Source organism: Cryptotermes secundus, unplaced genomic scaffold, assembly GCF_002891405.2.
Source record: "Cryptotermes secundus unplaced genomic scaffold, Csec_1.0 scaffold8787, whole genome shotgun sequence".
NCBI lineage: Eukaryota > Metazoa > Arthropoda > Insecta > Blattodea > Kalotermitidae > Cryptotermes > Cryptotermes secundus.
In genome coordinates this window covers 8832-21528 of record NW_019734082.1, presented here as the reverse complement: position 1 = coordinate 21528, position 12697 = coordinate 8832, and the positions used below count along the sequence as shown (strand labels likewise).

The following is a 12697-nucleotide window of genomic DNA, read 5'->3' as shown; positions in this document are numbered from 1 at the left end:
TGATACTTTTTAACCAAGACCATGACTTCTGTATTATCCTTTAGCGTCCCCCTAAGCCCCATGAGAAAGATCCCATGTTCCTGGCTGAATTACCAAGAAAACCTAAAAATTTTTAATAAGTAAGAAAATGATGGCTGAAGGGAAGGAGGAGGAGGAAGACCACTAAGCTATTATGATTATTAAGCAGTCCATTATTATCTTGAGGCATGTGGTAGCAAAGTTGGTTGAGGCACTGTGCTACAAGTCAGAAGGTCATGCGTTTGATTTGTGATGAAGCCACTGGATTTTTAAATTGACCTCATCCTTCCAGCCGCACTATGGCTCTGGGGTCAACTCAGCCTCTAGCAGAAATGAGTACCAGGAATCTTCCTGGCTGTAAAGGGCGGCTGGCATGTAAGGCCCACACCTCACCACCATCTGTGAACCCATTGTCTAGAAAATGTGGGAGCCTTGACATCCCCCAACCCTATGGGTCTTTACAGCCTGTCACAGGGATGGCTCTACCTTTAACTTTACCATTGTTATCTTCCTATCTGTTTAATACTACATAAGCCTTGCAGTTAAAGCAGCATTATTAAAGGAAGTAAGAATCAGTCAGTCAGTCCTGCATGGATACATGTAGTTGAAGAGTGTTTTCTTGTGGGATATGATGTAGTATAGTCTGGTAGAAATTTTCAGTGTTTTTGGAGAAACCTATTGCCTTCATCGTCAGGGTGGAAGCATAAGCCAGGCAATGCTGCTTGCTGCTTGCTTACTTTGCTTACTCCTCAACACAGAAGCAGCAGGCAAAGTGCTTGATTTCATTCATGATTACTCTTTTACCCTGAAGATGGAGGCAGTGCATTTCTCCAAAACACCAGTAAAGTTCTACCAGACTAAATGTTGTCACATCCCAGGCCATAGTACTCTTCATAGTTAGGTCCAAATAATCTCCTTAACACTTTGTTCCCAAACACACTCAATGTACAAGGATGTTCTTCCTTTATAATGTGACTGATTTCACAGTCGTACAAAGCAAAAGGTAAAATTACAGTTTTATATCTTTAATTTAATCTTAGGTGTTTAGAAAGGAGATGTGAAAATTAATGATTCTGAACAAAATGGTTAAATTTTATGTTTTGGATTCTAAATGAAGTTGTTTTCATTGCAGGGAGGACGTATCAGTTGCATCAGTTGACCACACTGTGGTTACAGTCATGTCTTTCCTTCATGCAGCTGCAAGGTGCTTCCAAGCTGATAATGATCATNAGTTACCTGGAAGTTTGAACAAAAGGGACGAAGAGGAGATAAAGGTTGATTCAGAGCAAGAAGATTTTATGGGGAAAATATCATTCAGTGATGTTTGTCTGTTGGAGGATCACCTTCTGACAGCTCTTTATTCCATAGCAGTGTGTGAGTCCTTCATCAGACATTACAAGAGTGTGAGTCTTTTGATATAGTATTCAGTCTCTTTCTCAAGGATATTTACTACTTAAAAGTTTGTATTGTCTTAACTTCTTTCTCATAAGTTATGCTTTCAGTTCCATAGTACATGCAAAATGCTGACTTGTACAGACTTATGTTGTACCTAATTCATTTTAGGTGTGAAGTTCAGTATTTATTTCAGGTTTGTTAAATGATTCATAAACTAAATAAAAGTATCAGTTGTTATATGAATTTGATTCAAGATCAACATGACATCAAAGCACATGGAGGAGGATCATCATACCTAAATGACTTTCTCATTCTGGTTTCTAGCCAGTTTTAAGAAACATAGGATTAGTTCCTTATCTAATGTGAATACTTACATTAAGGAGGGAATGAGGGAGGAGGAATGATCAGGGGACCTATGGTAATATTTACACTTGATATACCATCACCATTATGTCATCGCTATTATGAAAATAGCCTGATTTTCTTGACACTGACTTCAGTGTGTGAGTTAAGAACAAATGTTGTTTGCTCATAACTAAAACAGTCTCATAGCTATTGCTGTTATTTCTGACTTCTTGATTTATATAGTAAAATAAAAGTAAGTAAAGCTATCTCTGTACCAGGCTGTGAAGGCCCATTGGGTTGTGAGACATTGAGGCTCCCACATTATCTAGACAATCGGCTCAAAGATGGTGGTAAGGTTGTCAGTCTTTCACGTTGGCTGCACCTTACTCCCCAGGAAACTTATTTAATTAATTCTTGGTACTCGTTTCTGTTAGAGGCTGAGAGAACGCCAGGGCCATAGTGCGGCTGGAAGGATTAGGTCAATTGAAAATATTCCAATGACCTCATCGGGACTTGAACCTGTGACCTTACAGCTTGTAGCATAGCCCCTCAACCAACTATGCTACTGTGTGCCCCTGATACCATATCTGAATTATATGCATCCAGACTGGAATTAATGCCTGCAAGTAATTCCTTTGTCACTTTTACACATATACCACCAAGCCTTTTCTTAAGTAACAAGTACCTTTGCATATCAGTACTTTTCCACTTAACATGTCTTCTAGGTGGGAAATATTGAAAGCTGCAGATCCATAAAACGTGCCATATCTGTTCTTGATAATAATTATGAAGTACCCTAAGGGTGAAAATAGAAAAAAATTGTTTGAGAAAAGGAAAATTGTAAGGAGTATAAAGAAAATTACATAATGAGGAGCTTTGTAATTTTTACACTTCAGCGAATATTATGAGTATGTGATCAAATCAATGAGAATTATGTGTGTGGGGCATGCAGGCTGCATGGGGAGATGATAAATCCATACAAGAATTTAGTTGGATATCCTGAAGGGAGGAGAACACTTGGGGGATCTAGACATAGATGGAACAATAAATTTAAATGAAACTTAAAAAATGAGGTGTGACGATGTTGGCAGGTTAAACTCTCAAGGTAGGGTCCAGTGGCAGGCGCTTGCGAAGATGGTAATAAGCAATGAACCCTTGGGTTCAATATAGCCAGAATGTTTCTTGACAGCTGAATGACACTCAGCTTTTAAAAGAGAAATCTACTTCTTGGAATTCCAGATAATGCTATATAAAGTAGCAAATAAGTGAAGAATTTTCTAAGTTTACTTAAAATTTCACTTTTTTATCCTGTTCCTTTTTTCAGTCCGTGTATTACTACAAGATATTTTCAAAGTATGATATTTTAAATGAACGATTTAAACTCCTGATGCTTGCTTTTGATGCCAAGGAAGTGAAAAACATCACTCATATCGCTGCAAAAAGGTATGTTTACAAGTCTCTCTTGTTTTTTGTTTTTTTGTTTTAAGACTTATTTTATTTGCTGAAAAATAAAGATTGTTGATGGGAGGAATGCAGTACTTGCTTTGACCTTTCAGTATCCTTTCCATCTAGCTTAATATACCTGTCAGCATTGCAGAATGGTAATTCTTTACTGCTTGCAAATATTGGAATTATTTGAAGCTTCAGAGGAGTTAATTCATTACAACTTCGCATTGTTGTGAGTGTCAAATAGATCTGCTGTGGCACAGAAGAGTAATGTTTAACCCCAAATGACATTGTCTTATCATAGCTATTTTTATATTTAATAACCCATGTAGAGACCATTGTATCAGTCTTCAATTGCAGTTATGATGAGAACACTGTAAGATTAAATGTAGTTTGTCGTCGTTCAATAATAAAATTTTAAAATTTATATATTAAAACTTGCCAAGATCAATTATCTTACATGTCACATATCAAACTCTTGTGTAATGCCATTCATCTGCTATGGGAGTCCTTCTTATGTTTTAATCGTGTATATACTGTTTCTTATGATGTGTCTTTCTTATGTGGCTGCGTGCATTGTAGGCCCATGACAGTAAAACCAAAACTGAAACACTGGTAAGGTAAGGTAAGGTTGTCCCTGTTTTTAACTAATTAAGCACCATGAAGGTGTATGGGGGAGTGGCTGTATAGATCCACATTTTTCTTGACCTAGGCACTAGTTGGAGGTAAGTGGTCTGCTTCACGTCCTGGCCTCTTTACCTCCTGGGGAAAGAGACCTCAAAACTCATTGGACAGAAGGTTGTTTGGACCCCAGACGCAGTCTGGAAGACATGGAGAAGTGAAAATTCTTGACCCTACTGGGACTCGAACTCTGACCCCTAGGTCATCCAGCCAGTCACTGTCATGGCTTACGTGGAACACTGGTCACCTGACTATTGAATTGTATCTCTTAAATTTCTAATGGATGAAGTAATTCTTACATACAGAAGGATCCAGAAACTTGTTCCTTGTTTCTGATTTTTGGCATTTGTGTGCTTGCTGTCAGATATGTGAAACGTTTTAGAACCACTAGGACACAGTAGAAGCTGGCTGTTCACATTTCCACCAGANGTTGTCACATCCCAGGCCATAGTACTCTTCATAGTTAGGTCCAAATAATCTCCTTAACACTTTGTTCCCAAACACACTCAATGTACAAGGATGTTCTTCCTTTATAATGTGACTGATTTCACAGTCGTACAAAGCAAAAGGTAAAATTACAGTTTTATATCTTTAATTTAATCTTAGGTGTTTAGAAAGGAGATGTGAAAATTAATGATTCTGAACAAAATGGTTAAATTTTATGTTTTGGATTCTAAATGAAGTTGTTTTCATTGCAGGGAGGACGTATCAGTTGCATCAGTTGACCACACTGTGGTTACAGTCATGTCTTTCCTTCATGCAGCTGCAAGGTGCTTCCAAGCTGATAATGATCATGCATCCATTTCATCAACTGTACTTAAACTTTGTTTAATATTCCTCAACTGTATGTCCTCTAAGCTTGCTACTAGGGAACACAAGCTAACAGCTGTTTGTCTGTATGCAGAAAATTTGAAAGGTCTGCTGAATGTTAACATCAAACATTTACAGACAAAATATCTGCTTGATGAAAACCACCAGAGTACTGGGAAATCATGCATTGATGGAGAAGATGCAGTTGAATCAGAGGAGGAAATTGTTCAGTATATAATATTATTAATTTTCTCAGTTACACTAATTTCAAAGTTACCTGGAAGTTTGAACAAAAGGGACGAAGAGGAGATAAAGGTTGATTCAGAGCAAGAAGATTTTATGGGGAAAATATCATTCAGTGATGTTTGTCTGTTGGAGGATCACCTTCTGACAGCTCTTTATTCCATAGCAGTGTGTGAGTCCTTCATCAGACATTACAAGAGTGTGAGTCTTTTGATATAGTATTCAGTCTCTTTCTCAAGGATATTTACTACTTAAAAGTTTGTATTGTCTTAACTTCTTTCTCATAAGTTATGCTTTCAGTTCCATAGTACATGCAAAATGCTGACTTGTACAGACTTATGTTGTACCTAATTCATTTTAGGTGTGAAGTTCAGTATTTATTTCAGGTTTGTTAAATGATTCATAAACTAAATAAAAGTATCAGTTGTTATATGAATTTGATTCAAGATCAACATGACATCAAAGCACATGGAGGAGGATCATCATACCTAAATGACTTTCTCATTCTGGTTTCTAGCCAGTTTTAAGAAACATAGGATTAGTTCCTTATCTAATGTGAATACTTACATTAAGGAGGGAATGAGGGAGGAGGAATGATCAGGGGACCTATGGTAATATTTACACTTGATATACCATCACCATTATGTCATCGCTATTATGAAAATAGCCTGATTTTCTTGACACTGACTTCAGTGTGTGAGTTAAGAACAAATGTTGTTTGCTCATAACTAAAACAGTCTCATAGCTATTGCTGTTATTTCTGACTTCTTGATTTATATAGTAAAATAAAAGTAAGTAAAGCTATCTCTGTACCAGGCTGTGAAGGCCCATTGGGTTGTGAGACATTGAGGCTCCCACATTATCTAGACAATCGGCTCAAAGATGGTGGTAAGGTTGTCAGTCTTTCACGTTGGCTGCACCTTACTCCCCAGGAAACTTATTTAATTAATTCTTGGTACTCGTTTCTGTTAGAGGCTGAGAGAACGCCAGGGCCATAGTGCGGCTGGAAGGATTAGGTCAATTGAAAATATTCCAATGACCTCATCGGGACTTGAACCTGTGACCTTACAGCTTGTAGCATAGCCCCTCAACCAACTATGCTACTGTGTGCCCCTGATACCATATCTGAATTATATGCATCCAGACTGGAATTAATGCCTGCAAGTAATTCCTTTGTCACTTTTACACATATACCACCAAGCCTTTTCTTAAGTAACAAGTACCTTTGCATATCAGTACTTTTCCACTTAACATGTCTTCTAGGTGGGAAATATTGAAAGCTGCAGATCCATAAAACGTGCCATATCTGTTCTTGATAATAATTATGAAGTACCCTAAGGGTGAAAATAGAAAAAAATTGTTTGAGAAAAGGAAAATTGTAAGGAGTATAAAGAAAATTACATAATGAGGAGCTTTGTAATTTTTACACTTCAGCGAATATTATGAGTATGTGATCAAATCAATGAGAATTATGTGTGTGGGGCATGCAGGCTGCATGGGGAGATGATAAATCCATACAAGAATTTAGTTGGATATCCTGAAGGGAGGAGAACACTTGGGGGATCTAGACATAGATGGAACAATAAATTTAAATGAAACTTAAAAAATGAGGTGTGACGATGTTGGCAGGTTAAACTCTCAAGGTAGGGTCCAGTGGCAGGCGCTTGCGAAGATGGTAATAAGCAATGAACCCTTGGGTTCAATATAGCCAGAATGTTTCTTGACAGCTGAATGACACTCAGCTTTTAAAAGAGAAATCTACTTCTTGGAATTCCAGATAATGCTATATAAAGTAGCAAATAAGTGAAGAATTTTCTAAGTTTACTTAAAATTTCACTTTTTTATCCTGTTCCTTTTTTCAGTCCGTGTATTACTACAAGATATTTTCAAAGTATGATATTTTAAATGAACGATTTAAACTCCTGATGCTTGCTTTTGATGCCAAGGAAGTGAAAAACATCACTCATATCGCTGCAAAAAGGTATGTTTACAAGTCTCTCTTGTTTTTTGTTTTTTTCTTTTAAGACTTATTTTATTTGCTGAAAAATAAAGATTGTTGATGGGAGGAATGCAGTACTTGCTTTGACCTTTCAGTATCCTTTCCATCTAGCTTAATATACCTGTCAGCATTGCAGAATGGTAATTCTTTACTGCTTGCAAATATTGGAATTATTTGAAGCTTCAGAGGAGTTAATTCATTACAACTTCGCATTGTTGTGAGTGTCAAATAGATCTGCTGTGGCACAGAAGAGTAATGTTTAACCCCAAATGACATTGTCTTATCATAGCTATTTTTATATTTAATAACCCATGTGGAGACCATTGTATCAGTCTTCAATTGCAGTTATGATGAGAACACTGTAAGATTAAATGTAGTTTGTCGTCGTTCAATAATAAAATTTTAAAATTTATATATTAAAACTTGCCAAGATCAATTATCTTACATGTCACATATCAAACTCTTGTGTAATGCCATTCATCTGCTATGGGAGTCGTTCTTCTTATGTTTTAATCGTGTATATACTGTTTCTTATGATGTGTCTTTCTTATGTGGCTGCGTGCATTGTAGGCCCATGACAGTAAAACCAAAACTGAAACACTGGTAAGGTAAGGTAAGGTTGTCCCTGTTTTTAACTAATTAAGCACCATGAAGGTGTATGGGGGAGTGGCTGTATAGATCCACATTTTTCTTGACCTTGGCACTAGTTGGAGGTAAGTGGTCTGCTTCACGTCCTGGCCTCTTTACCTCCTGGGGAAAGAGACCTCAAAACTCATTGGACAGAAGGTTGTTTGGACCCCAGACGCAGTCTGGAAGACATGGAGAAGTGAAAATTCTTGACCCTACTGGGACTCGAACTCTGACCCCTAGGTCATCCAGCCAGTCACTGTCATGGCTTACGTGGAACACTGGTCACCTGACTATTGAATTGTGTCTCTTAAATTTCTAATGGATGAAGTAATTCTTACTTACATACAGAAGGATCCAGAAACTTGTTTCTTGTTTATGATTTTTGGCATTTGTGTGCTTGCTGTCAGATATGTGAAACGTTTTAGAACCACTAGGACACAGTAGAAGCTGGCTGTTCACATTTCCACCAGAGACAAGGGTTTTTCTTCTTGAGCCCTCCCCTTTCACAAGCAGAAATGTTTTAACATGTTGTAAAACCATATGTAGGTAGACTAAAAATTACCTCCTTTGGGAAACACTGATGTAAAGATATAATATGGACAAAAATTAGATCTCTTACAGCTTCCACCGTGAGACCTCCCCAGCAACAAATTTTGTTTGCATCCATTTAGTAATTTCAAAAGTCAGACACACCCTACACACTGCATTTATTTTGTATAATCTGTACAGTTTGCACATACAAGTTAGTATTGTAAATTTATTTGCATATTATTTATGTGAACTGTCCCAGCATATAACAGTGTTGTTTCCAGGGCATTACACTGTGGAAGCTTATGGTTGTCCCTCTTGCACACATGAGTGCTGAAACAAATAGATCTGCATGACCTGTATTTAGATGTTTCATCAAATGATGGATCTGACAGCACTGGAACTATTCACATATCAGAGGTACTGCATCAGCTGAATGTCATACCATACTTTTATTTTATAATACCAAATATTAGGGTAAGCAAATGAAGTAATATGGGATGGACCAGACATGTAGCCCACATATGGGAGATGAGAAGTACAAGCAAAATACGAGTATTAAGTCAGAAAAAATCAAGGTCAGAGACGTTTGGAGGCCTAGGTATAAATAGGATATTGATATTAATATGGATCGTAAAGAAATATAAGTGTTGAAGACAATATTGGAAACATCACAGATAGTGTACATGTTCCTTTATTAATATGGTGTTGGACCACCTTTTGCCTTCAGTGCAGCCGCAGCCCTTAGAAGGGACTCATACAAGTTTCAAACAGTCTCTAGCAGAATTTTATACTATTTTTTCTTGAAGAACATCTTCAAGTTGCTTTAGAAATGTTGGAGGTGAGAGTCTGTTCCTCACTCTAATCTTCAAAACTGACCATAGTGGTTCAGTGATGTTCAAATCTAGTGATCGTGCGGGTCAGGTAAGATGTAGGAGTTCATCTTCATGTTCTTCACACGATGACTGAACAGTTTCAGCTGTGTGAATGGGGGCATTTTCATCTTGGAAAACTGCATTGTTTTTCAGAAATAGTCTGGATCATGGGATGCACCTGATTACTCAAACTGTTCATGTACCCCCTTGCAGTAATTCAGCCATGAAGGGTAATAATGGGAGCAACAGAATACCATGATACTGTTGGAAACTTTTGCTCTTGATACACTTAATAATGTGGCAGTTTTTGTCACAGATGCTCCAGCTAAATGTGCACCAACAATCTGTCCACTTTCAAAATCGGACAGGTCTCCCAATTTTTTATTCTTTCACATATACTGTCACTCAACATAATCACTAATGCACTGGCATGAGTACTACAGAGTGTAAATAAACAGAAAAAGAACATTCAGTGTTGCCAACTGAAGCTCTTTCAGTATACCCCACACAAATTCTGTTCCTCTGTTTCTTAGTGTTTCCATTATTTTGTCCGCCCCCTGTGTAATGTGAAAGTGTGGACCTCATTGAACTGACTCAGGAGAGGGTCCATTGACAGGCTCTTGTGAACACAGGAATGAACTTCTGGAATTTGTAAAGGCAAAGAATTCTGTGACCAGCAGAGTGGATGTGAGCTTATCTAGGATGAATCATTTCCATGGAATCTTTGTGTTCTAAGAGTATAACTTAACAACAAAAAGTACATCCAAATATATTAACATCCAAGTGTCCAACTGGCATACATCATATTTGCAGACAATATTCTTTTGTTATAGATATTTCAGTCCTCTCTAAAGTCAGAAGATATGAGGCCAGATATGGTAACAATGGATAGGGAGAAACTGGTAATGGTGACATTCTGGCTGAATCATATTATGTTGACTGCATTCTTAGTTTCCTCAATTCTGTCCTCATTTGGTATGAGCGGGAGGACAAAACTGACTTATTATTTGACTGGTAAGTGACATGCAGTTGATATTTTTGCTTTTGCTGAATATGTATTTACTATAAAACAGTCCATGAATAGGGATGATTAAGAAAGAGGATGTCGATGTAATAGTGTGAGAACAGGTATGAGTAAAAAACACTGTGAAGAGAACTGGAGTTTTGAAGATATAAAACTTATTTCCATTCACATTTCTGCCGAAAAGGAACGAAAAAGAAAGCCACTGGGATGACCTTCTGAAAGAAGTAATTTAATTAGAATTGTTTCATTTTGGTCTGTCACACTAATATTATGAAAAAGTTAAATAGTTCTGTTCAGTGTGACTGGTTATGATTTTCTTATTTCAGTTATTCATGGCCTTACATGTTTCGGTCTTCAGAGACCATCTTGAGAGGGATACTCTTGCCACCCTATATATCGCTTTAATAAGCTCAACAAATTGATAGAAGAACAAAAACACACAAAGGAAAGTGACAACCAGTATATCATATTCGACCTCATAATACAACATCAGTACACGCCCACACTAACGTCACAGACACAAGGAATATAAATACGCGGTACAACACAACCTAGAACAGTAAAAGCAACAGAGCGGGCCACAGACACATACAGGACAACATTAAAGGTAGGACAAAGTAACAAAAGTCTTTACAAAACATAATAGGATTGATGAAATAATACAATATACCCATAATATATTTGCAGAACCCTCTTCTCGAGAATGACAAGGTGGCACACGTTTGGCCCCCTTAAAAAGAAATAATAAGAGGGACAACATGAACCAGCTTGGTTTACAAATTCCAATAGAATCTTAACAAACTAACTATAAATATTTTAAAGTATTGTAACAGCTGCTGTAGTTGTAAAGACTTTAGGTTTTACAGCCAATTATATATTATTTATATTCTATGTATATATTTTAACTTTTAGAACATGTACTGTAATAGTGGTTTCTAACTGTATTGATGTAAAGGGTGTCCCTCTGAAGATGGTCTGTGAAGACCGAAACATGTAAGGGCATGAATAATTGAAATAAGAAAATCATAACCAGTCACACTGAATGGAACTATTTAACTTTTTCATAATATTAGTGTGACAGACCAAAATGAAACAATTCTAATTAAATTACTTCTTTCAGAAGGTCATCCCAGTGGCTTTCTTTTTCGTTCCTTTTCGGCAGAAATGTGAATGGAAATAAGTTTTATATCTTCAAAACTCCAGTTCTCTTCACAGTGTTTTTTACTCATACCTGTTCTCACACTATTACATCGACATCCTCTTTCTTAATCATCCCTATTCATGGACTGTTTTATAGTAAATACATATTCAGCAAAAGCAAAAATATCAACTGCATGTCACTTACCAGTCAAATAATAAGTCAGTTTTGTCCTCCCGCTCATACCAAATGAGGACAGAATTGAGGAAACTAAGAATGCAGTCAACATAATATGATTCAGCCAGAATGTCACCATTACCAGTTTCTCCCTATCCATTGTTACCATATCTGGCCTCATATCTTCTGACTTTAGAGAGGACTGAAATATCTATAACAAAAGAATATTGTCTGCAAATATGATGTATGCCAGTTGGACACTTGGATGTTAATATATTTGGATGTACTTTTTGTTGTTAAGTTATACTCTTAGAACACAAAGATTCCATGGAAATGATTCATCCTAGATAAGCTCACATCCACTCTGCTGGTCACAGAATTCTTTGCCTTTACAAATTCCAGAAGTTCATTCCTGTGTTCACAAGAGCCTGTCAATGGACCCTCTCCTGAGTCAGTTCAATGAGGTCCACACTTTCACATTACACAGGGGGCGGACAAAATAATGGAAACACTAAGAAACAGAGGAACAGAATTTGTGTGGGGTATACTGAAAGAGCTTCAGTTGGCAACACTGAATGTTCTTTTTCTGTTTATTTACACTCTGTAGTACTCATGCCAGTGCATTAGTGATTGTGTTGAGTGACAGTATATGTGAAAGAATAAAAAATTGGGAGACCTGTCCGATTTTGAAAGTGGACAGATTGTTGGTGCACATTTAGCTGGAGCATCTGTGACAAAAACTGCCACATTATTAAGTGTATCAAGAGCAAAAGTTTCCAACAGTATCATGGTATTCTGTTGCTCCCATTATTACCCTTCATGGCTGAATTACTGCAAGGGGGTACATGAACAGTTTGAGTAATCAGGTGCATCCCATGATCCAGACATTATTTCTGAAAAACAATACAGTTTTCCAAGATGAAAATGCCCCCATTCACACAGCTGAAACTGTTCAGTCATCGTGTGAAGAACATGAAGATGAACTCCTACATCTTCCCTGACCCGCACGATCACTAGATTTGAACATCACTGAACCACTATGGTCAGTTTTGAAGATTAGAGTGAGGAACAGACTCCCACCTCCAACATTNTGAATAGCCTTCGCTGCGCCTCATGTAGCCTCGATCGGACCATACGGAAAACGGCCGCGTAATAGGCACCCTTTTTGCCTGGCGCTGTGTTGCTATGTAACGCTAGCGGAGGTAACCGCTGTTACTATCGTAACGTCGCCGCTGTTGACTCGCGTTGCCTAGTGACCGCGATATCCCTCGGTGACGTCACGGCGGAGGGGAGTGGCGGGGCGGGAACTCGCCTATTACCGTAAGAACGCGAGCGTTACGTTACCGCCACGTACCGCTGGGAAGGTAGGGGTCAACATGTCACAGTAT

At 37.7% G+C, this 12697-nt stretch overlaps 1 protein-coding gene across 4 annotated transcripts; it reads left to right on the top strand.

Moving 5' to 3' along the window:
- Positions 1 to 482: 482 nt before the first annotated feature.
- Positions 483 to 10729, top strand: LOC111868392. Of its 4 annotated transcripts, XM_033753029.1 has the most exons (6): positions 483 to 1222; positions 4656 to 5139; positions 6801 to 6919; positions 8380 to 8515; positions 9804 to 9984; positions 10321 to 10726. In XM_033753029.1, the coding sequence occupies exons 1-4, from the start codon at positions 1197 to 1199 to the stop codon at positions 8423 to 8425; spliced, it is 675 nt and encodes a 224-aa protein (XP_033608920.1). In that variant the 5' UTR covers positions 483 to 1196; the 3' UTR covers positions 8426 to 8515; positions 9804 to 9984; positions 10321 to 10726. The 4 variants fall into 4 exon arrangements, 3 of the variants coding, with proteins under 3 accessions (XP_033608920.1, XP_033608919.1, XP_023714743.1); XM_033753028.1 differs by lacking the exon at positions 483 to 1222 and having other exon boundaries at positions 4332 to 5139; positions 10321 to 10725; XR_004513446.1 differs by lacking the exons at positions 483 to 1222; positions 4656 to 5139 and adding an exon at positions 5994 to 6102 and having other exon boundaries at positions 10321 to 10729.
- Positions 10730 to 12697: the final 1968 nt, after the last annotated feature.